Below are 24692 nucleotides of genomic sequence, written 5' to 3' on the forward strand. Positions count from 1 at the left end.
CTGCACAAACAGAGGAATATTAGATATAATTAAAGCGTGGCGCTCTATGTACTCTCTGGTGGCTGATTTTTTCCGTTGTGAAAACAAGGTCAGATTACAAACAATTATTGCTAATTTCCTGCATAAATACACCGACTTATTAACGCAGCTCTCCAGCCTTATATAACTAGATAAAAATAACCCATTAAAATCTTTTTCTGCCTTATTTATTGCCAATCTAGACATTTCCCCGCAGTACTTTTTTTCTGCCACTAGATGTCCTTATTCTGATGGTCACCATCATTCAACCCACCCACGGACCCACCCCAGCCTGTGATTAGACAGTAAAAGGAGCAGCAGCAGACTGATGAGCTCATATTTCTGTCAATCTGCTCTCCCATCCTATCAGCATGCTTCTTGAACCCATTGGCTCCTTATGCTGCTTCCTACTCTTACACATTAGCTCTGCTGTGTAAGGGACTGCAAAAGGGTAATAGCAGGCCACATGCAGGTACTTGCATTTTTTTTTAAATGTGTTATAATGAACACAGAGTAGCATTCATTTGTGTCATTTATATCTGCCTGGAGTTCAACTTTTAATGAACAATTTTGATGTTTATTTTAACTCCTCCAAGAGTTTGCTATGAATTTTTGGGGGCCTGTGTGCTGTTTTTTTTAAGAAGAGGGTAATGAATATAATTTTGCCGGCAATGCCAATTTTGCTGTAGCGCCGCATCCTACAGCAAGAATGAGAAAAAAAATGTGCATAAAGTATAAAGTCCCACCCAAAACATACCAGACCCTTTGAGTCTGGTATCAATTTTAAGGGGGTACCTCACACAAACAAACAAAAATGTAAAATGTGTGAGGTCCCTCAAGACATCCAAACCAGACCTTTTTAAGTTTTAAGGGGGACACCATGCAAAAAAAAAGTGTGAGGCCCGTTAAATCCATACCATATCCCTAATCTGAGCATGCAGTCTGGCTGGCCAGAAAGGGGAGGAACAAGCATGCAGCCCTTCCCCCAACAAACCATACCTGACCATATGCCCTCAACATGGGGGGTGCCATGGAGGGGTGCCATGGGGGAGCCCCCCTAGCAAAGTACCTTGTCCCCATGTTGATAAGGACAAGGGCCTCATCCCCACAACCCTGTCCAGTTGTGTGTGGTGGTCTGCAGGTAGAGTGCTTATCGAAATTTGGAAGCCCCTTAATAAGGGGGCTCCAAGATACTGCCCATCCATCCATGTGAATAAGTATGGGGTACATAGTACTCCTGCTCAATCACTAAAAAAAATAATTGTTAACTATAAAAAGACACACACATGTTTGACAAATCCTCCACAAATAAGTCCCTCATTGTAAAAACATCTAACAATGCCCTCTGACCCCCCGGAAAAAAAGCTCCAGGTGGTACTCATAGCCCAATGACAGCTCCCCGAACTGTCATTAGCTATATAAAGGAAGGGGTGGGGATGGTGTTGATAACATTACCCAGATATGGGCATTGACCAGTGATGTCACTGCTATTTCCACCCCTTTGCTTCAGCGGTGGGCTTAAGATTCCTGTTGATGCCAGTGGTTCCTAGGGATGTCGCAGATGCAAACACCTGGGGCTTCCTTAGGAACCACTGTTAGTGGGAAGTAGTAGAGCCACCACTTCTTTATATGATTTTTCTGCTCCCACTGAACAAGGGGGCTGAGCGAGCAAAGGTTTGGGCATTCATCCGAGAGCTTGAGCAGCCAAAGTTCGGACCAAACCATTGGCTCATCCCTAAACATGGGAGGACATAGGCCTTACATTGAGGATTGTATAGCTGATGTGTGAGTACCACAATACCCCCTTCCTTGCGAAGTCTCAATCTGATCTACTGTGTACCATGTATATACAGTATTTCACAAAAGTGTGTACACCCCTTACATTTTTGTAAATATCTTATTCCAACTTTTCATGTGACAACACCCTTAAAATGACACTTTGCTACTTTGTAAAGTAGTGAGTGTACAGCTTGTATAACAGTGTAAATTTGCTGTCCCCTCAAAATAACTCAACACACAGCCATTAATGTCTAAAACTCTGGTAACAAAAGTGAGTACACTTCTAAGTGAAAATGTCCAAATTGGGCCCAAAGTGTCAATTTTTTGTGTGGCCAAGATTATTTTCCAGCACTGCCTTAACCGTCTTGAGCATGGAGTTCACCAGAGCTTCACAGGTTGCCACTGGAGTCCTCCTCCACTCCTCCATGACGACATGATGGAGCTGGGGGATGTTAGAGACCTTGCGCTCCTCCACCTTCCATTTGAGGATGCCCCACAGATGCTCAATAGGGTTTAGGTCTAGAGACATGCTTGGCCAGTCCGTCACCTTTACCCTCAGTTTCTTTAGCAAGGCAGTGGTCATCTTGGAGGTGTGTTTGGGGTTGTTGTCATGTTGGAATACTGCCCTGCAGCCCAGTCTCCGAAGGCAGCGGATCATGCTCTGCTTCAGTATGTCACAGTAGATGTTGGCATTCATGGTTCCCTCAATGATCTGTAGCTTCCCAGTGCCGGCATCACTCATACAGCCCAAGACCATGACACTCCCACCACCATGCTTGACTGCAGGCAAGACACTTGTCTTTGTACTCCTCACCTGGTTGCCGCCACACACGATTGACACCATCTGAACCAAATACGTTTATCTTGGTCTCATCAGACCACAGGACATGGTTCCAATAATCCATGTGCTTAGTCTGCTTGTCTTCAGCAAACTGTTTTTGGCTTTCTTGTGCATCATCTTTGGAAGAGGCTTCCTTCTGGAATGAGAGCCATGCATACCAGTTTGATGCAGTGTGCGGCGTATGGTCTGAGCATTGACCGGCTGACCGGGGACCCCTTCAACCTTTGCAGCAATGCTGGCAGCACTCATACGTCTATTTCCCAAAGACAACCTCTGGATATGACGCTGAGCACGTACACTACTTCTTTGGTCAACCATGGTGAGGCCTGTCCTGAGTGGAATCTGTCCTGTTAAACCGCTGTATGGTCTTGACCACCATGCTGCAGCTCAGTTTCAGGGTCTTGTCAATTTTCTTATAGCCTAGGCCATCTTTATATAGAGCAACAATTCTTTTTTTTTCGGATCCTTAGAGAGTCCTTTGCCATGAGGTGCCATGTTGAACCTCCAGTGACCAGTACAAGAGAATGAGAGCAATAACACCAAATCTAACACACCTGCTCCCCATTCACTCCTGAGACCTTGTAACACTAACAAGTCACATGACACCGGGGAGGAAAAATGGCTAATTGGACCCAATTTGGACATTTTCCCTTAGGGGTGTACTCACTTTTGTTGCCAGTGGTTTAGACATTAATGGCTGTATGTTGAGTTATTTTGAGGCGACAGCAAAGTTACACTGTTATACAAGCTGTACACTCACTACTTTACATTGTAGCAAAGTGTAATTTCTTCAGTGTTGTCACATGAAAAGATATAATAAAATATTTACAAAAATGTGAGGTGTGTACTCACTTTTGTGAGATACTGTAGATAAGTACTTCTGTGCCACATATGTGGACAGTTTCTGTTTCATCACTGTGTTATAAAGATTGGTGCCTTTATTAATCACAGCCAATACCTGGGGGGGGGGGGGAGCAGTAATTTCTGGGGTAGGAGTACTGGTAGGGTAATGGAGAGATTAGTCCAGGGTGGTGGACGGTATCTTTTCTTGTTGCACCTTCTTTGTCACCTGTGTATCATGGACCTCAGTGTAAACGCAATTCACTTGGAACCACATTTCTACTGAAGCCTCAAATTAGGCGAAAGTGTACTCCTGCTGAGGCTTCGAGCCATTTAGGGAAGAAGAACAATGTAGTAGAACCAGTGAGGTGGCCAATCCTCCAGAAGTCATCCTTGCAAAACTATAAGCGTCTGGGACTGGAGAGCTAGCTTAACAGCTCCAGTCACCAGGAGGCATTACTTGGACCACCTCTTACAAGCTTTAATGTGAAGTTGTGCTTTGCCCACATTGGTTTGCTTAACCTTCCGGCAACACACAAGTATCCACTTTTTTCTTCCCAGCTGCTCAATTTAGCTGCCAAGAAGGAAAGTCCTGGATAATCTATGAGTTCCTGGAGTTCCTACAGGGCTATGGACTCTGCTGTGACAGCACTAATGCATGGAGTAAGTCACAATCTACTCTGTAACTTGAGTTGATGGGTACTTCCTTCAACTTCTGGGGCTTAACAGGGCATGTAAGTATGTCCTGATGTGTGAAAGAAGAACAAAGAGAATGTTCACCTGGGTCTGAAAACCATACTGTAGCTGCTGACCTTTACAAAACACATACTTACTAGCCCAAGAAGTCCAGCACTGTTTTCCTACAACCCAAAGCCTTCAGCACTGTCTTTGATCCCATGCTGCCATCTTGAATTTGGGTGTCGACTTTCTGATCAGTCACAGCTGGCACCTTACAGCACATGCGTGAGATGTGCTGACTGAATGAGACTGTCCTGAAGACACCTGGGATGCATGTCATGATGCAAGGAGGCTGTGGGCAGGAGGTGGGATTTCTTGGTGGACCCAGCAAAAGTTATCCTTGACTAGCTTGAGAATAAAGAGTTGGGAGCAGGTACTTGCTACCCCCCATGTGTAAATGGAAAAATGGAGGGGATCTAGGCAATCTCTAAAAGAAGAATGCTTGTAGGCAGGTGCAGTCTATTTTCTCCACTGTAGGTGGTTATCAACCACAACTGGAGAGAAATTTAAGAAGAAAATGGCTCCTCTATGGCTTCCTGAGTCACTGAAGAAGTGATCCAGGTGTGGCTCTGACAGCCATCTTGGTTCAGGCATAGCCTATTTAAGGCCCTGGCTCCCAGGCTTGGTGAACATTTCATGTGTGGGTAGTGTAGGGACAGGTGGTTCCAGACACGTAGGTAGATGATAGGGACACGCCATCCTTCCTGGAAACCTCCCAATTTGGATACTGACTGGCCAGGCTGCATTCCGCCCCTAAAGACGGAAGCTGTCTGCACATCTGACACCTGCTCCGCTACACATCGCTGTTATTTGCTGTGAGTGTTCTTGATTGTGTGTCTTTCCATCGGGTTGTTGTGAATTACTGGATTTTGCATTAATACAAGTCCTGTTCTCTGCAACTGGACTCTGTGTATTTATTGCCTCTGCACCACACCGCTCCTCCCCACATGCTTTAAAGCAAACTGGGTGCTCTTGCTTATTTTCTGAATGTAGTGGAGGGGAAAAAATGAGTGCAAAACTACGGGCACCTTGTGAGTTAGATCCTTTCTCTTTGGCAGAAAACACATCCCCAAAATGTTGCTATAGTAAGCTAACAGACTTTCTGTTCTTGTTTGAGGAATTTGGTGTTCCTTCTTGGCTCAAGCTTCGAGTTTAGAAATATTCTTAGGTTGATATGCATGTTTGAGATCTACTTACAGAGTTCCAATAATAATCCAGCCTGTAGACTGTAAAGGTCATTCCAAAAAGCCTTAATCTTTCATTTCTTGTAGTGGTTCACGGTTGAGTTTGAGATGTGTTTTGGATCCCTTTCTTGGAAGAGTGAACCTGCTTTCAGCTTTGCTTTTTATTGACTATGGGATATTACAGCCTCCAGGATTCATTGATACTAAGTAGAATCCATTCTTCCCTCTACTTGCACAGTGTTTCATGTGCCACTGGCTGCCACACAAAGCCAAAGGATAGGAACCCATTAGGAGCTTTAAAGAAGAACTCTCATTTCAATTTTTTGTCCCATAGGAAACACTGTACATCTAGTACTTTGTCCCTTTTCAACACGCTGTGTAAGTCTAGCTACGAGGCTGCCTGACAATAACTGCTCAACATCTGATGCTTGTCTCAGCTCCAAGTTCTTACCCAAGACAAGCAGCAGCAAAAAGAATGTGGGGAGGGGGGCACGTCAGCCTCCCACTGGGCTTAAGGTAAACATCTTGGGGGAGCCTGTGTCTGACTGGACATCTCCTGAGATTTGGGCAGCCATCTTGGACTATATATAGCCCCCTACTGGGTCATTTTGGCACTCCCACAGTGTAGATGATGTATTGACAGGGACAAACATCTAATGGTTAGGAAAAGGTAGGCAAAGTCTAGGGGAAAGCTTTTGAAGAAAAGGGATATATTTGGGATGGTCCCAAATATTACTTTGGGGAAAGACCTTCTTTGTGACCACACAACTGGTCCAATAATCAGGGGCTGCAAAAATATCCATTTTAATTTGAGATTTTAGTTCTCGGTTAATATTTTAGTATTACGTCTCACCAGCACTCCCCACCCCAGTTTGCGTGGGTCACCTTTTCTAATGAAAACTTTGGCACATATAATGTTTATTCGAAACGTTCTCTGAAACCCAAATCCTAAAATAATATGCTGAGAGTCAAATAAAACACACCGTGGGTCTACATTCCCATTCTGGTTTGGATAGGGGTATCATAACATAACCGATCGTTCCTAGATAACTCCAAAGCTGAATTGGATGCGTCCGCTAGCCTGGACGTATTCCGTTCTTCTGATAAATAGCCGGATTTCTCATATCCAGGAGATAAAAAGATTAGACCAAAGGGCAATGACCGCTAAATGTATTTTTTTTTCCAGACTAACAATGAAAATTACTTCTTCCTTCCATCCCTCCTCACTCTATTTACATAAACATGAATTTGATCTTTTCTCTGCTATGTTTATGTGATTCGGCAAAGACATAACTTGATATTGTGATATTTTTGATCTGATAATTAAAATTTTCCTAATATATATTTAAAGGGCAACTTGGGTAATGCATTAAACAATAAACTCCTAATGCCATTGAGGAAATGTTGCGTGCTTGTTCATTTAGGAACTCCCATGTCATTCACCTTTAAGAGTATTGTTAATGAGCAGGAAACTAGGAAGAAAAAAATGTCTGGAATTTCTCTTTAAGTCATGTCTTCTCTATATGTTTTCTACATAGACTCAGCCAAGCACAATGGAAAATAAAGCCATGTATCTCCATACATTTGATGAGAAAGAGAATGGATCTGTGTTCGAAGAGACCTTTGATGGGAAAAATCTCTCCAAGATGAACCTGTGTGATGGATGTAAGTACTGGTTTGCTTATGTTCACTGAAATAATCCAAAGCCACCACATTCCTTTTACATAGAGAAAGGGAGTGTTAGAATCCTAGCAGTTTTTGTCTTTGCCATCTGTGTTCCTTGGGAGGATTTTCATTTACTTCCTGCCCTATGGACACAAAAAGAAATGAGAGGGGGAATCCTCTTTTACACAATTGAACAGGTATCCCCATTGAAAGAATGCTTCTCCATACCTTGTATGCCTAATGGTGAGTGCTTAGAATGGAAAAATGGTGCACTCCAAAGTGTCGATTATGACTGAGAATATGCATGTGGTGGAAAGAGGGGGTCACTCTCAACACCCTGTGGAGCTCAATTCTTGATACCAGGATGGTGTGGTTATCATAGTGTTGCTCAAAAGAAAAAACATAATTTGACTATGTGGCAGAAACATCCATGGATGGATGGAGTGATGGGTGGTGCTACATAATACTATTATTCTTCATATGATAATTTTAAACAAATATGTGTGTGTGTGTCTTTGGGCTTAAATCTGCACCCTAGCCTTTCCCTCACTCTTGCACAGTTTTACAAGCTTGTAGGAAGGTGCAGCTTAGTCCGGTAGCAGTAAACACAAACTTGTATTAATGCAGAATCCAGAAATTCACAACAAACCCAGGTGGAAGGCATCAAACCAGGAACACTCTTGGCAATTTTAGCAATGTGTAGCAGAGCAAGTCTCCGATGTGTCGACAGCATCTGTCCTGAGGGGCGGAATGCAGCCTGGCTGGTCCGTATCCAAATGGGGAGGTTTCCAGCAAGGATGGTGTGTCCCTATCCTTTCCCTACTTGTTTGGAACCTCTTCCTGATGTTAATTACTGTACTTGTCAGACGGGTGACCTATCCCTACACTATGAAGATATTTGCCAGCACACCATGGAATGACATAGATAGCGTCCAAACGTGTAATTTATTGCATGATCACAACACAAGGAGAGTGCAACGTTTCGGAGTTGCGCAGGACCCCTTCGTCAGGCATGTGATCACATGCCTGACGAAGGGGTCCTGTGTGACTCTGAAATGTTGCACTCTCCTTGTGTTGTGATCATGCAATAAATTACATGTTTGGATGCTATCTACGTCATTCCATGGTGTGCTGGCAAATATCTTCATTGTGACTTGAACCAGTATCCAGCTGGTTGTTGCTGCAGCACCCATTTTCGTGAGCTTATCCAGGAATGTGTTCGATGGGACTATGAAGTACTATCCCTACACTACCCACATGCGAAATGCGCTCCAAGCCTGGGAGCCAGGGCCTTAAATAGGCTCTTCCTGACTCAAGATGGCTGCCAGAGTCATATGGGGCATCATCCAATAAGATAGCTTCCCCAATGATCCAGGAAACCATAGAGGAACCAAGTTCCTCTTAACTTCCTCAATTCTGCAATGCCGCTGCAGAAGAGTGCCACTTACAATGAAAAAAGTAGACTGCACCTGCCTAAAGGCTCCTCTCCTGTACTGAAAGTACTTATTCTGATTTCACTGTACACTGTGAGCTTCTCACAATGTGCATTAGATGCTGCAGCAAGTCAGATAGAAAACTCCTCATTTCCTGCTGGTGATTGTCCATCATCGTCTAGTCTTTCCTCCCACTCTACGGTATGTAATGAAAATGGTTGTATTTTTAAAAAAATGGCATAAGCATGTGGTTGGTAGGGGCAGGAGAGGCAAAATATCGGCAGATTAAACTAGAGCTTCAAAAATGTATCTAGAACTTTTTTTTTGGGTGGGGGGGTTAGGGTGGGTAAGTGGTGTCCCCATTGGGGAAGGCAAACACTTTCTGTCCATAAGAACCTCATGAAAGTACAATATACCCCAGTCATAAAGGAGTTGAAGTGAACCTGTGCTGCGTTAGATGCTGGCAATGAAACTTCATATGGAGATTGTAGATGTACTGGCTAACTCCAGTGGGGATCCAACAGCTTCAAGAATTCTTGTGCAGATCTCAGCTTCCAAAAATGTTCTACATGGCCATGGTGGACATCTCCCAATAGTTCACCAAGCAGCCCTCATTGCAGCCCTCATTGCTTCATGGAATGTGGTGCCCAGGTTCATTTTTTTCAATCCTCAGAAACTCTAGAGAAGGATTTGGAGGCTGTCGAGGTGTAATGAAAGGTAGCCAGAAAGGCTTACAGGAGTCGGATAGTGCTTTCTATTTATCTATGAACTCAGCTTGTTACTTTTTCCCCTACTGATATGTAAAGGTTTGGGTTCTGGGACCTAGCAAGATACTGTCTACATGACAGCCCAGGAACCTGCATCTTTAAAAAAAAAAAAAAAAACACCCATATTCGTCCCAATGCAGCTTCGAAGACTTTCAGTTTATAACAGGTTCTCCTAAACTCTACACCTGTGCATGCCCTGCTGTGTTTCTCTGTAGTTTATGAGGTTCTTCTTCCACATACCAAAAGCTTACAAAAAAATAGTCTTGATGCTTAGCTAAGCCGTTTTGAGTTACACAATCCTTCGTTTGAAGTGTTTCTGCCCATTCCATTAGACATTCGAGGTCAGTGAACGTGTGAAGATCGCTGCTTGTGCCAAGGACTGAACTCTCATGCTCAGACAGAACTCAGCAAGGGACTTTGAGAGCTGTGTTCCCTGGAAGGAACATGGTATGTCTTAGCCATGGGCGGGCAGCTGGAGAGGGTTACACCAATGTAAGACAACATACCAGCACCCACCATGTCTGCCATATGGGAAAACACAGGGATCAGGTCTGGTGTAAACATCTCTTAGGCCAAGACTGGCTGATGTAACGGTTATTTTTACTTTGGTTCTTACTGGTGACCTCATACCAAAGAAATGTTTTTTTAATTTTTTTTTTGTTTTAAAGAGACTTTGAAACCTGCTAGAAATTGATTGAATTCATTTCTATAGCATATTCTCCAGAACATCAAGCAGAGTGATAAGACCATACATCAGTTCCTGCACCAAACTAGATTATTTTTATGTGGACTTACTGTATGTACATTAGTATCAACCAAACAAAAGCCTTCATTTTTGAAACCAAGGTCCTGCCTTTGTAGGGCAAAATTACTAATCACTGAAATCCCATCTTTAGGCCAATTTGCCACCCCACCCATTCACGATTATTTAAAAAAAAAAAACCTTCTAACCCACTTTTTTGCTTACCTGTCCACTGTTAATTGTCCCTCAACAGTGCCTCTTCCAGTGGAGACTGGTGATCAAGTTCTACAACCTGTACTTGCACCAACCAGTCCCCCCGTCAGTTCTGGAGCATGGGAGGACCTTGTGGATGGACAGCCAATGGGATGGTTTTGCCATCACACAAAGAGGGCTGTGGATATCATGACATCACCGCCCCTCCTCTCCACCTCATCCAATCCGAGAACACCTTCTATTCGTTGAAAAAAATACAAGGCACTCTATTAATGGTGGCAGTGCCAGGCGAGTGACCCCCTGTGGTTAGTGTGCAGTGCGGTAGACCTTTAGGATTACAGTAGACCAAAATCGGAATCATTGACATTTCTGCCAAACACTGCTTCCAGAAAACAGTGCACTTCTCTCATCTTACACATAGAAAACAGAAATGTATTTTGTATTTGTTTCTTTGACAGGGTTTTGCTTCTCCTGTTTTCAATAAATACTGTATAGAGGAAGATATTCAGAGACAAACATACTTGATAAATATTTTACATAATTCAAGTTGGCAGAACTATCAGATGCAGATCCAACATTTTTTTACCGCTCATACGCCAGGGACACACATCGTTCGGCCAGAGTGTGTCAGCTGACTATCAGTATTAGGTTAAAATGCCTTTAGATGGATCAGTAGAGGTAAAGAAGCTCAGATTCTACACAAAAATCATTTGAAACATTTCCTACAAGAGAAGAGTTATTATGATGACCTCTCTGGTGTACTGTGTACCTTCCTTCTATTCTTTGTAATAGAAGAGGTATTATACTCCCGTCTCCCCTCTCTGGTGTCCTGTGTCTCCTACTACTCCTCATTTCCCTGTAATAGAAGTAGTATATTCACCTCTTAGATGTCTAATGTCTCCTACCTCGCCTCCGTTCCCTGTAATAGAAGAGGTATTATACTCCCCTCTCGGGTGTCCTGTGTCTCCTACCACCCTTCTGTTACCTGTAATAGAAGAGGTTATAAACTCACATCTCTGATGTCCAGTGTCTCCTACCTCTCCTCCATTTTTTGTAATAGAAGTAGTATATTCACCAATTAGGTGTCTCATGTCTCCTGCCACATCTTCATTTTCTGGTATAGAAGTGTTACTATACTCAACTCTCCAGTGTCCAGTGTCTCCTATTTCCCTTTAGTTCTCTGTAAAATAACAGGTAGTATACTCACTTGTGAGTTTTCTCATGACCCCCACCTCACCTTTATTCTCTGCTTATAGCAGAGGTGCTATACTCGACTCTCCAATGGTCCCCTATCTTCTACCCTTCCTCTATTTATTGTAATAGAGTAGGTATTGGTTTCACCTCTCTTGTGCCTGCGTCTCAAACCACTCTTCCATTCCCTGTAATAGAAGAAGAATTATACTCCCCTCTCTGGTGTCCTGTGTCTCCTACCTCCCGTACATTCCCCGTAATAGAAGAGGTATTATACTCCCCTCTATGGTGTCCTGTGTCTCCTACCTCCCCTCCATTCCCTGTAACAGATGAGGTATTATACTTCCTTCTATGGTGTTCTGTGTCTCCTACCTCCCCTCCATTCCCTGTAATAGAAGAGGTATTATACTCCCCTCTATGGTGTCCTGTGTCTCCTACCTCCCCTCCATTCCCTGTAATAGAAGGGGTATTATACTCCCCTCTCTGGTGTCCTGTGTCTCCTACCTCCTCCCCATTCCCTGTAATAGAAGAGGTATTATACTCTCTTCTATGGTGTCCTGTGTCTCCTACCTCCCCTCCATTCCCTGTAATAGAAGAGGTATTATACTCCCCTCTCTGGTTTCCTGTGTCTCCTACCTCCCCTCCATTCCCTGTAATAGAAGAGGTATTATATTCCCCTCTCTGGTGTCCTGTGTCTCCTATCTCCTGCCCATTCCCTGTAATAGAAGAGGTATTATACTCTCCTCTCTGGTGTCCTGTGTCTCCTACCTCCCCTACATTCCCTGTAATAGAAGAAAAAGTATACTCCCCTCTCTGGTGTCCTGTGTCTCCTACCTCCCCTCCATTCCCTGTAATAGAAGAGGTATTATACTCACCTCTCTGGTGTCCTGTGTCTCCTACCTCCCCTACATTCCCATAATAGGAGAGGTATTATACTCACCTCTCTGGTGTCCTGTGTCTCCTACCTCCCCTACATTCCCGTAATAGAAGAGGTATTATACTCCCCTCTCTGGTGTCTTGTGTCTCCTACCTCCCCTCCATTCCCTGTAATAGAAGAGGTATTATACTCCCCTCTCTGGTGTCCTGTGTCTCCTACCTCCTGCCCATTCCCTGTAATAGAAGAGGTATTATATTCCCCTCTCTGGTGTCCTGTGTCTCCTATCTCCTGCCCATTCCCTGTAATAGAAGAGGTATTATACTCTCCTCTCTGGTGTCCTGTGTCTCCTACCTCCCCTACATTCCCTGTAATAGAAGAAAAAGTATACTCCCCTCTCTGGTGTCCTGTGTCTCCTACCTCCCCTCCATTCCATGTAATAGAAGAGGTATTATACTCCCCTCTCTGGTGTCCTGTGTCTCCTACCTCCCCTCCATTCCATGTAATAGAAGAGGTATTATACTCCCTTCTATGGTGTCCTGTGTCTCCTACCTCCCCTCCATTCCCTGTAATAGAAGAGGTATTATACTCCCCTCTCTGGTGTCCTGTGTCTCCTACCTCCCCTCCATTCCATGTAATAGAAGAGGTATTATACTCCCCTCTCTGGTGTCCTGTGTCTCCTACCTCCCCTCCATTCCATGTAATAGAAGAGGTATTATACTCCCCTCTCTGGTGTCCTGTGTCTCCTACCTCCCCTCCATTCCATGTAATAGAAGAGGTATTATACTCCCCTCTCTGGTGTCCTGTGTCTCCTACCTCCCCTCCATTTCATGTAATAGAAGAGGCATTATACTCCCCTTTCTGGTGTCCTGTGTCTCCTACATCCCCTCCATTCCCTGTAATAGAAGAGGTACTATACTCCCTTCTCTGGTGTCCACTGTCTCTTACCTCCCCTCTATTGTCTATATTAGAAGTAGTACAGTAAGTCACCAATTAGGTGTCTCATATTCCCTGCCGCACTTCCATTTAATGTTATAGAAGAGGTATTATTTGTCCCCATCACCTACCACCCCTCCATTCCTTGTAATAGAAGAGATATTATACTTCCCTCTCTGGTGTCCCCTGTCTTCTATCCACCCTCTATTCTCTGTAAAAGAAAATGCATTATACTAACCTCTTCAGTGCCCCATGTCTCCTGCTTACCCTCTGTTTCCTGTAATAGAAGAGGTATTATACACACCTCTTTGTCTATAACCATCCCTCCATTTCCTGTTTTAGAACAAATATACTCACCTCTTCAGTGCCCATTGTCTCCTAATTTCCCTTGATTCTCTGTAACAAAAGAGGTAGTAAACTGCCTGCTCTAGTGTCCCTTGCCTTCCACCCTACTCAGGCTCGTGTTTCCTATAATAGAAGAATCATTATACTCACTTCTTGATGTTCCCCTTCGTTCTCTCTCTTGATTGTCCCCCGTCGTTCTCTCTCTTGATTGTTTCCCTTCGTTCTCTGTAAAATAAGTAGTATAGTTAGCTCTCCGATGTCCCATGTCTCCTAGCTCACCTTTGTTCCCTGTAACATAAGAGGTGATATACTCGTGGGCAGGGTTTACAAAGTGACCTGGAGAGTTGGTGGCTCATGCCCCTAGAGGCTGCCAATGGTACTGTATATGCCTAAACGGTATAGCATTAAAGCGGAGCGGCACCGAAAAAAAATTTTTTAAAAGTCAGCAGCTACAAATACTGCAGCTGCTGACTTTTAAAACATGGACACTTACCTGTCCAGGGCGCCCGCGATGTCGGCACCCGAGGCCGAAGCGTCTCTCCGTCCTCGGGTGCTGCCGCCTCCATCTTCGGTAAGGGAATCAGGAAGTGAAGCCGTGCGGCTTCACTTCCCGGTTCCCTACTGCGCATGCGCGAGTCGCGCAGCGCAATACGAATGGTCCCTGCTGCCTCTGGGACCCGTGTGTTTCCCAGCAGGCAGCGGGGGGGGGAACAGGATGTGGCGTAAATACCCGCAGATTCTGCGGCTATCTACGCCGGAAGTGGGTACAGATACCTGTAATATACAGGTATCTGTACCCCCCTCCCCCCTGAAAGGTGCCAACTGTGTCACCGGAGGGGGGGAGGAATCTAATGAGTGGAAGTTCCACTTTTGGGTGGAACTCCACTTTAAGGTGTCACTTTCCATAATGAGCAGTTTTAATTTCGACAACTAAAACGTTTTCGTCAAGGATTTCGGCATTTTTGCAGTGATGAAAACAAAACAAAAATCGCAGCACATTTTCGTCCACTAACATAAACTATGACGAAAATCAGATCCGTTTTAATTAAAGAATGAAAACAGGATGAAAATGTGAGGCAGGGACATTTACCCTCGTGAACTGACTTCCGTTTTTTCACGGAGCTCTGCCTACTTCTGCAATCTGTTCCCAGCAAGCAAGCGTACCGATGCCAGAGACCTGAGAGTGAGGGTAAGAGCAGAGCAGCACTGTGCATTACAGGCCAGCCAGGCTGAGGCCTCCTGAGTCCCGACTCCTGACGAGATGACCTCCCACCAGGCACCCAGAGCAGAGCAGACTGTGAGTGTACAGTAATTGTGGTTACAATTACAGTAGGGTTGCCACATCATCCCTTTAATCCAGGACACACATTAATTACACAGGTTCTGTGGCTGATTAAGGTGGCAATTAAACTCACTTGGTGCCTTATCTGCATTAAATCAGCTTCAGAACCTGTGTAATTAATATGTGTCCTGGATTAAAGGGATGATGTGGCAACCCTTGGCCTGAGGCCTCCCCTCCCTTCCCCTTCAGACCACGTCTGTCCAGAGCACACTGTGCAACTTTGCATTACAGGCCTCCTCTGACCACTGACAGTGGCATCCAGAGCACTGTGCATTAGAGGCCATCCCTCAGACCACCGTCCAGCACTCTGCAGCATTACAGGCCTCCTCAGACCACCGTCCAAAGCACTGTGCGGCATTACAGGCCTCCTCAGATCATCATCCAGAGCACCGTGCAGCATTACTGGCCTCCTCAGACCTCCGTCCAGAGCACTGTGCATCATTACAGGAGTCCTCAGACTGTCCAGAGTGGCTAAATCTGTATCTGTGAGTTTGTTCAAACCTTAATACCAAAAATAATAACATATTAGATTTTTTTTACTCCAGGAGTATATAATGAGTTTGGAAATTCTAGAGAAATGCTTAAAAAATGTATTACAATTTAACTAAACACATTCGATTTTAGTTGACTAAAATTATTTTATTCAACTAAAATGTATTCGGGATTTTAGTCAAATAAAATACGACGACTAAAATGTGACTAAAACTAAAATGTAATTTTATTCCTAACACTAAAGCTACATCGAAATTTGCTGCCAAAATGAACACTGATAATGAGCAACATTTCTCCTGAGCAGACATTTGGTTTAACTCTTTGGTTCAGTGGCTTAGCTTATTCCTTTATTGCATTAAATATCACAGATAACCGATCATTACTAGGTTTCTCCCTCTATGCAGCATTTCTGAGCTGGTTCTGCGTAGCGTGCACCAGACTCCGCCAGCTCAGCATCTGTCACCTCATCCCAGTGACACTGATATGCATGTTTAACGCTTGCTCCTTCTTCGATTTTTATCACAGGAAGCTCTGTACCGCCAATTATCTCAGGAATTGTGGTGCTTAATACAAGAGGGAATGAAACCTATCGTAATGCCTTGAGGCTACTGTATTTGGTATAGGACAAGGTGGCAGACCCTTTTCTGCAGTTAGGAGTGGCGGCTACCTCAACCCCCTTGTGTTTCACAAGGTTACAGTAGGATGTTTCTAGTCCAGCATAAGGGGTTGTTAATGACCACTGGGGACCTGCTAACAAGTGGAAGGCCCTCAATGATACTGGGAGCGGCACAGATGTTCCTCATTTCCTATCTGTTAAAACAAATATCAACATAATAGTGAGGATAAATCTCCATTCTTCTGATGTAGCCAGCTTGTATGGCAAAATTTGTCAAGTTGTATTGAGGTGTTTCCCACCTACAGCGTTGCACAGAATTGTTTTTGGCACATAGCCACCTGCCGTTGAGAGGTGAATGTTCACCCACCCATTATAGTATGAGGAAAATTTGTAGATGGTTGATGTGATCTGTGTCCATACCATACTTTCAGCAGACTCCCTTCTAGAGAAAGAGGTAACCACTGCCGTATGGGATTTTCTGCATTTGAAGTTTAGTGGTCATCACTTGAGATTCTGGTCAATACTACATTAGACCAGGGTTTCTCAACTAGGGTTCCTTCAGAGTTTGCTAGGCGTCCCTGACCAATGAGCAATTTCTACCTCTCAGATAAGTTCCCACTGACACCATTGATCTTTTTAGTTATCTGTAAGGGGGTGATTCTTCCCAATTACCACAAGTGTAATGCCGTGTACACACGACCAGTTTTGCATTCGGAATAAACTCCGAAGGTTTCTCCGACGGAACTCCGATGGAATTCCATTCAAGCAGTCTTGCCTACACACGGTCAAACCAAAGTCCGACCATCCAGAACGCGGTGAGGTACAGCACGTACGACAGGACTAGAAAAAGGAAGTTCAATAGCCATTAGCCAATGGCTTCTGTCTCGTACTTGCTTCAGAGCACGAGTCGTTTTTGGGCCGTCGGAACAGCATACAGACGAGCGGTTTTCCCGATAGGAATTGGTTCCGTCGCAAATATTTAGAACATGTTCTATTTCTAGGTCCGTCAGAATTTTCAAAAAAAAAATTCAGATGAAGCACACACATGATCGGAATAGACGATGAAAAGCTTCCTTCGGACTTTTTCTGTCGGACATTCCGCTCGTGTGTACGCGGCTTTAGGAGCATTCTTCCTACTGATCATCAGACTTATGTAACATGAGTTGTAGATATAGGAATTTTTAGCAGGTTAATTCAAGGGCTCCTTTGTATTGAAAAGGTTGGGAAAGGCTGCATTCAATCATATGAATGCTTGTGATCTCACACTGAAACTGCTGCATTGATGTCCATTTTTAAAATACATATAAGGGATCCAATTGACCTGTGCTATAATGTATTATTTGTGTCCTTGGGTCCATACCATACTTCCGGCAGGGAAAGGGGGAGTGCCTGCTCAATGGGATATTGTCTCTTTGGAACAGTCATCATTTGGATAACCTTTGCAGCAATACATCTGATGATTAATGTGTTTACAATGATTGCTGGATGGATTTACCATTTACAAACATTCATAAATTGGTGCTGACATCTAATAGTTTTAGTATTTGCAGATGTACTCATTCTTTACATACGGTATATATTCAATCCCTGGCAATACATTTTGTAACAGAAAAAAAGAGGATCTGTGCTAGCAGGGGGATTTATTTTGTTTTCAGCGCTTTTTTCGTATTTTTACTGAACAATAAAGCTTTTGTATTTCATTTAATTGCAGCTTTCTCTCTTAAATATATACAGTTTATATAGGTTTTGTTGATAGGATATGTATTTTTCTAGATATAATGTGTAAAATGTACACTGTAAATATCCTAGGCAGTCACATATTAAGGTTTTTGCATGTACAATTAAATTTGCATCATTACCCTTTGCTTCCAGATTTGAATTGGGTGTGTAGAGCCTCATTAAAGTTTTTTGGTGCTCCTGATAGCCATAAATACCTAAGAGTGGTTCAAATTAGAGATAAGCTTGTTTTTAGTCCAAACTTGGGTTCAGACCAAACCCAGAAGGAAGCTATCACTCCTAACCACTCCCACCCAATCAACTGTGGCCAGGGCATGTCCTGCTCCTTAGCTTCGCATGCACAAGGAGGCAGGAATTCTGGTGAAATCATTGACCTAATATGGCCACATGGCCATATTAGGTCAATGTCATTGACCTAATATGGTCATGTGGCCATATTAGGTCAATTATGTAACAAACATCCCTGCCCTTTTGTGTACGCACAGCTGTGGGGCATATTGACCTAATATGGCCATGTGGCTATATTAGGTCCAGGATGTCACAAGCATCTCCGCCTCTGTGTGTGTGCAACTGCCGGGCATATTGACCTAATAAGCCAAAAGGCCTTATTAGGTCAATGTCATTGTGACCATATTAGGTGAATGATGTCACACCCATTCCCACCCTTTGTGTATGTGCAGATGAAGGGCATATAAACTTAATATGGCCCTATGGGATGTCATAAGCTGCTGGTCAAATCAACAGAATATGGCTACATGGCCAAATTAAGTCAATGTCATTGCCTAATATGGCCAAATGGCTATATTACGTCAATGATGACAGAACATCCCCACCCTTTTGTATGCGTGCAGTTGCAGGGCATATCGACTTAACATACCCACATGGCAAGATTAGGACAATGTCATTGATCTACAATGACATTGTCTACATATCTACTTTGACCATATTAAATCAATGATGTCATGAGCATGTCCACCCCTTTCTGTAAATGCAGCTGCCATATGGGTACATAGCCAGACTATGTCAATGTCATTGGCCTACTACGGCCATGTGACCATATTACCTTAGTGATGAAAGAGGAACCTACTTTTTTGTGTACATGCAGCTGCAGGGCATATTAACCTAATATGGCCACATGGCCATATTAGGTCAATGTGATTGACCTAACATAGCCATGTGGCCACATTAAGTCAATAATGTCTTGAGCATCCCCGATCTTTTGTGTATACACAGCTACAGGGCATATTGACCTGATATGGCCACATGGCCCCAGTAGGTCAATATAATATAATTGACCTACTAAGACCACGTGATCATATTACATTACTGATGTAACAAGCTTTACTGCCCCTTTGTGCATGTGCAGCTGTGGGGAATAATGACCTAATATAGCCACATGGCCATTTTAGGCAAGTGACCTAATATGGCCATATTAAGCCATTGTTGTCTTGAGCATCCCTGATCTTTTGTGCCCATGCAGCTGTGGGGCACATTGACCTATTATGGCCACATGGCCCTGGTATTGACCTACCAGAGCTATGTGGTCCTATTAGGTCAGTGATGTCACAGGCATCCCTGCCCCTTTGTGTATGTGCAGCTGTGAGGCATAGTGACCTAATATAGCCATGTGGCTATATTGGGTCAATTATGTCACAGGCATCCCTGCCCCTTTGTGTACATGCAGATGCAGGGCTGGGAATGCTCTGGTTGCAGTTGAATGAGTAACATTGCACAGGAATGACAGCTTTCTTCCCGGTTTGGTTGGAACCCAAGTTTTAGCCAAACCAAGCTCATCCTTGGTTCTAATCCATCCTCACTCTATTCTAAAACAACTTTTGGTTGGTCTGTATGACTAAAAATTAAAAAGGATAATCACATGTGTAAAACTAACCTCTGACTTATTTATCTTGGTGACACCAGTGAAAGGTTCCTCTTTCTCCCCGTTATGTCACATGGATGGGAAACAAGCACGATTCTGCCCAAAGGGAATAAAGAGAAGCAACATCCTAAAGAAAAGGATCTAGCTCCTTCCCACTTTCTCTAAAATTAAAACATAAAAAGTTTTGACTGGGGGTGTGCTTTAAATGAGAAGTAACTATTAAAATGGACTCGACCTTGGACTGGACTTGATAGAGAATTCCAATGAGTCTCCTGAGCTGAGTTAACTGGGGTAGAGAACTGCTGGTCTGTAGCCCAATCCCGGCAGAACATTGTTCGATAGTGGAACGGGCCAGCTCTGTGGTTTTCCATCAGCCCAGTTTTCACCTCCCTGAAACTCCCCGTTAATTTAATTCTCCGGATTATCGCCAACTGCAGAGCTGAGCAACGGTGCATTCAAACCCTCGTATAGTTTTTAACACTTCATCTTCTTAATAATATTTTGGCAAACCACTCGCTCTACCGCCAAGAAACCCAAAATCAGAGTATAAATGGAATAAATGGTATCAGTGTTATAAAATGCTGAATTTTCTGATCATGGAGTCTTATATCCATGTACAATATACTTGTGACTGCACTTTCACTAAATCTCCTTTCCTGAAATACTCTTCTCTGCTGGAGGTCTCTGCTCCTTCCTCTATCTAACTCTTCTCTCCTGAAATACTCAAACCTGCTGGAGGACTATGCTCCCTCCGCTGTCTAACTCTTCCTTCCTGAGATACTCTACACTTCTGGAGGACTCTGCTCCCTTCTTTGTCTAACTCTCCTCTCCTAAAAAAACTCTGCACTGCTGGAGGACTCTACTCCTTCCTCTATCTAACTCTCCTCTCCTGAAATACTCTGCACTGCTGATGGGCTTTATTCCTTCCTCTATCTTATGCCCCGTACGCACGATCGGAAATTCGGCCAGCAAAAGACCGATGAGAGCTTTTGGTCGGAAAATGCGACCGTGTGTAGGCTCCATCGGACTTTTGCTGGCGGAATTCCAGCCAGCAAAAGATTGAGAGCATGTTCTGAACTTTTTCCGACCGAAAAATTGAGATTGGAAATTCCGATCGTCTGTACCAATTCTGACGCGCAAAATTCCTACGTATGCTCGGAAACAATTTGACGCATGCTCGGAAGCATTGAACTTCATTTTCTCAGCTCGTCATAGTGTTGTACGTCACCGCGTTCTTGACGGTCGAAAGTTCAGCGAACTTTCGTGTGACCGTGTCTATGCAAGCCAAGCTTGAGCGTAATTCCGTCGGAAAAAAACATCCAAGATTTTTCCGACGGAAATTCCGCTCGTGTGTACGCGGCATAACTCTCTTCTCATGAAATACTCTGCACTGCTGGAGAACTCTACTCCTTCCTCTATTTAGCTCTCCTCTCATAAAATATTCTGCACTACTGGAGAACTCTACTCCTTCCTCTATCTAACTCTCTTCTACTAAAATACTCTGCACTACTGGAGGACTCTGCTCCTTCCCCTAGCTCTCCTCTCCTGAAATACTCTGCACTGCTGCAAGACTCTACTCCTTCCTCCACCTAACTCTCCCCTCCTGAAATATTCTACTCTGCTGGAGGACTCTACCCTGCACTGCTGGGTCTGCTAGAGCGCCTAGGGACCTAGCCTGGAGTGATGGAGAGAGAGATGTAGAGCGGTCCCCGGGAGGAGAACAAGCATGGAGCTATGGAGAAGTGGGTTTCCTGTATCCGATAGTAACATACAAACATTGTCATTGGGAATGAGGTGACAAGACTGCTGGGTTGGTGGAGACTGGTATAAGCTCCGTGATACCAGCTCAGAAATGCTGCACACCTGAAGAGAGGTGCTCTCTAACCAAAGTTGTGTCTGCAGTGCTGTAGTGTCAACGGAATAGGAAGTATGGCCACAGCTTACAAGGTGTTAACTGTGCAAATTGTCTGTCTCACTTCTAAGTTTGGAATACCGCCTTAATGCTGAATTCACTGTGGCTTATGCATGCCGTGCACTCGTGCAGGCATTAGTTGGTTCAGTGTACCCACCTGGCAGGTCAAGCCCTGCCCACATGCGGTTTACGATTCACCTGTGCAAGGTTAGATTCCCCAAATTACCACTACGCAATCCAATATGGTCATCCAAATGTGGGATTTCTTAGCGTACAAATGCCGGTTCAGCAATGAAGTGTCCCTGGGAATGATTTGAACACATTAGTGGCACGAACGACCAATGTGAAGGATTATTCGTTAGTAAGCCTCCTGAGAACGGAAGGGACTGACTCTTCCAGGACAGATTAGTAAAAATAATAACTCAAATCCACAGATGATCATTCCACAGCCATATTTCCCTCAGCAGATGACCACAAACCACAAACCTTCATCATGGGCTGCCAAACAGCTGTTGGATAAAAAACATGAAATTCTACACGAGGACAGTTATCATTGTGTCAGCAATACAGAAAAACACTCATGACCCCCCAAACTGAATAAACTTACACAGCTCAGGTTGCCTTGGTGATGACTGTATTAATAATAAAAGTCCATACCTGGGAAATAATGGAACCTCCTGAGCTTGAGGTTCTGAGGGGGGACAGGACTGTTCCACTATAATGATGTGATCCCCCAAGACAAACAGCACTGACACAAAAATATACCACAGCACCGAATTGTGTTATTTGATGTGCAATATGAAAGCAATACCCCAGCAGTAAACAACATGCAATACAAGGGCAACAAATGTGCAATTGTGATAACACTGGGACAACTAATGGGCAATAATGACAACACTAAGGAGAAAAATAGCCAATCATGATAATACAAAGGCAATAAATGGTCAATCCTGACAACACTAGGGCAACAAATAGCCAATCATGACATTACAAAGACAGCAAATGGGCAATAGTGACAATACAAGGGCAACAAACGGATGATCGTGAGAATACTAGGGCAACCAATAGACAATTGTGACACTACTAGGGCAATAACTAGATATTGCTGACAATACAGCATCATCAAAGCGGCAATCATGACAATAAAAGCACAACAAATGGGCAAACATGACAATATTGGGGCAACCGATAGACAATCGTGACAATTCTAGGGCAACTGCGACAATACAAAGGCAGAAAATGGGCAATCGTGTTAATACAATGGCAATAAATGGTCAATCCTGACAACAACTAGGGCAACAAATAGCCAATCATGACAATACAAAGGCAGCAAATGGGCAATAGTGTCAATATAAGGGTAAAAATTGGGCAAGCATGACAATATCAGGGCAACTAATGGATAATTGTGACATGGCTAGGGCAACCAATAGACAATTGTGACACTACTAATATAATATAATAATATATAATTATTATATAATATATAATATAATATATATTAATATAGACAATACTTACAATACATTGGCATCAAAAGGGGCAATACAAGGACAACAAATGGGCAAGCATGACAATATTAGGGCAACCAACAGACAATCAGGACAATTCTAGGGCGACTAATAGCCAACTGTGACAATATAAAGGCAGCAAATGGGCAGTCATGATAATACAAGGGCAACCAATGGAGAATCTTCACAATACTAGGGCAATGGTGCACCAAGAGCTGAGTTTGGGGCGGCACATTTACATAGACTGCATCGAGCTGGTGTTCCCCAATGCAAGTAGTTCTCCAAATTTGGAGAAAGCTCCCACATACTATGAAATGGCTGGGCTTGCTAGATCCAGAATATTACATCTGAGTCATGTCATATCCCTGTAATTGCTCTACTGAGCAATGCATTGACTACAATCTGTTGGTGTTGTAATTAAACGTGGATGCTGTATATACTGTTGATGCAAGTGCATACTGTTGTTATGCTGTAATATTATGTTGTCATGTACAGTATAATTACATCATGGTTTTTAGTGTATTGCCCTGTAAATTTATGTTTGCACACTGACATTATTAATGTGATTAGACTGGTATAAGGATTGACTTTAGTCAGGTACATACAAGGGCAATACATGCAATTGTGACAACATTACAGCAACAAATAGCTAAATGTTACAATACAAGAGGAACAAAAGGACAATTGTGACAATACTAGAACAATAAATTGGCAAGGGGCAATAGTACTCGGGCTCCCTATTGACCACCAATATAAGAGGGGAGGTTATTGGGGGCTCCCTACTGACCACCAATATAAAAGGAGATGGTACTGGGGCTGCCCACTGACCACCAATATACGAGGGGATGTCACTGGGGTTTCCCACTGACCACCAATATAATATAAAAAAAGAAAAAGAAAATAGAATTGCCCGAATAATGTAAAAAACAAACACATAATAAAATTGTTTGCAAAGCTTTTTGTCAACTTTATCAATGCCCTGGGACAAGGCTGAGGGTGCCGTGGGGAATACTCAACCTTAAGGCGGACCTATACTCTTATAGATGAATCTACACCATGCACACTGGCACTATAATTGTTCTCCAGTTAACGCTCAGTTCCAGTAACAGTACACACCTTCTCTGTAATCTGCATTTAGAAGGGACACGCTGAGCCAATGTCCACATCCACCTGTCTAGTGGTTTCCATTACTAATTCCCAGTAGCGGAGTGGGCCCCACCATGCACTTAACTTAACTCTTGTGCTTCTGTGCTATATTATATATATATATATATATATATATATATATATATATATATATATATATATATATATATATATATATATATATTAATACACTGCCTGCACTGACAGAATATCGAGTAAACACTGAATATATAGTCTATGCCAAATGCAGAGTATATATATATATATATATATATCTATCTATATATATCTATATATAGATTGATATATATAGATATATCTATCTATATATATAGATATATATATATATCTATATATATAGATAGATATATCTATATATATACAGTGGGGACGGAAAGTATTCAGACCCCCTTAAATTTTTCACTCTTTGTTATATTGCAGCCATTTGCTAAAATAATTTCAGTTCATTTTTTCCTCATTAATGTACACACAGC

At 43.2% G+C, this 24692-nt stretch overlaps 1 protein-coding gene across 1 annotated transcript in view; it reads left to right on the forward strand.

Moving 5' to 3' along the window:
- Positions 1-24692, forward strand: part of SCARA5 (scavenger receptor class A member 5) — a 430857-nt gene that overhangs the window by 13687 nt on the left and 392478 nt on the right. The window contains exon 2 of the mRNA XM_073624887.1: positions 6939-7065. Coding sequence (XP_073480988.1) covers positions 6954-7065 — 112 coding nt within the window. The 5' untranslated portion in view covers positions 6939-6953. The remainder of the gene's footprint in view (positions 1-6938; positions 7066-24692) is intronic.

The sequence above is a fragment of the Aquarana catesbeiana genome, linkage group LG04 (genome assembly GCF_042186555.1).
Source record: "Aquarana catesbeiana isolate 2022-GZ linkage group LG04, ASM4218655v1, whole genome shotgun sequence".
NCBI classification, from domain to species: domain Eukaryota; kingdom Metazoa; phylum Chordata; class Amphibia; order Anura; family Ranidae; genus Aquarana; species Aquarana catesbeiana.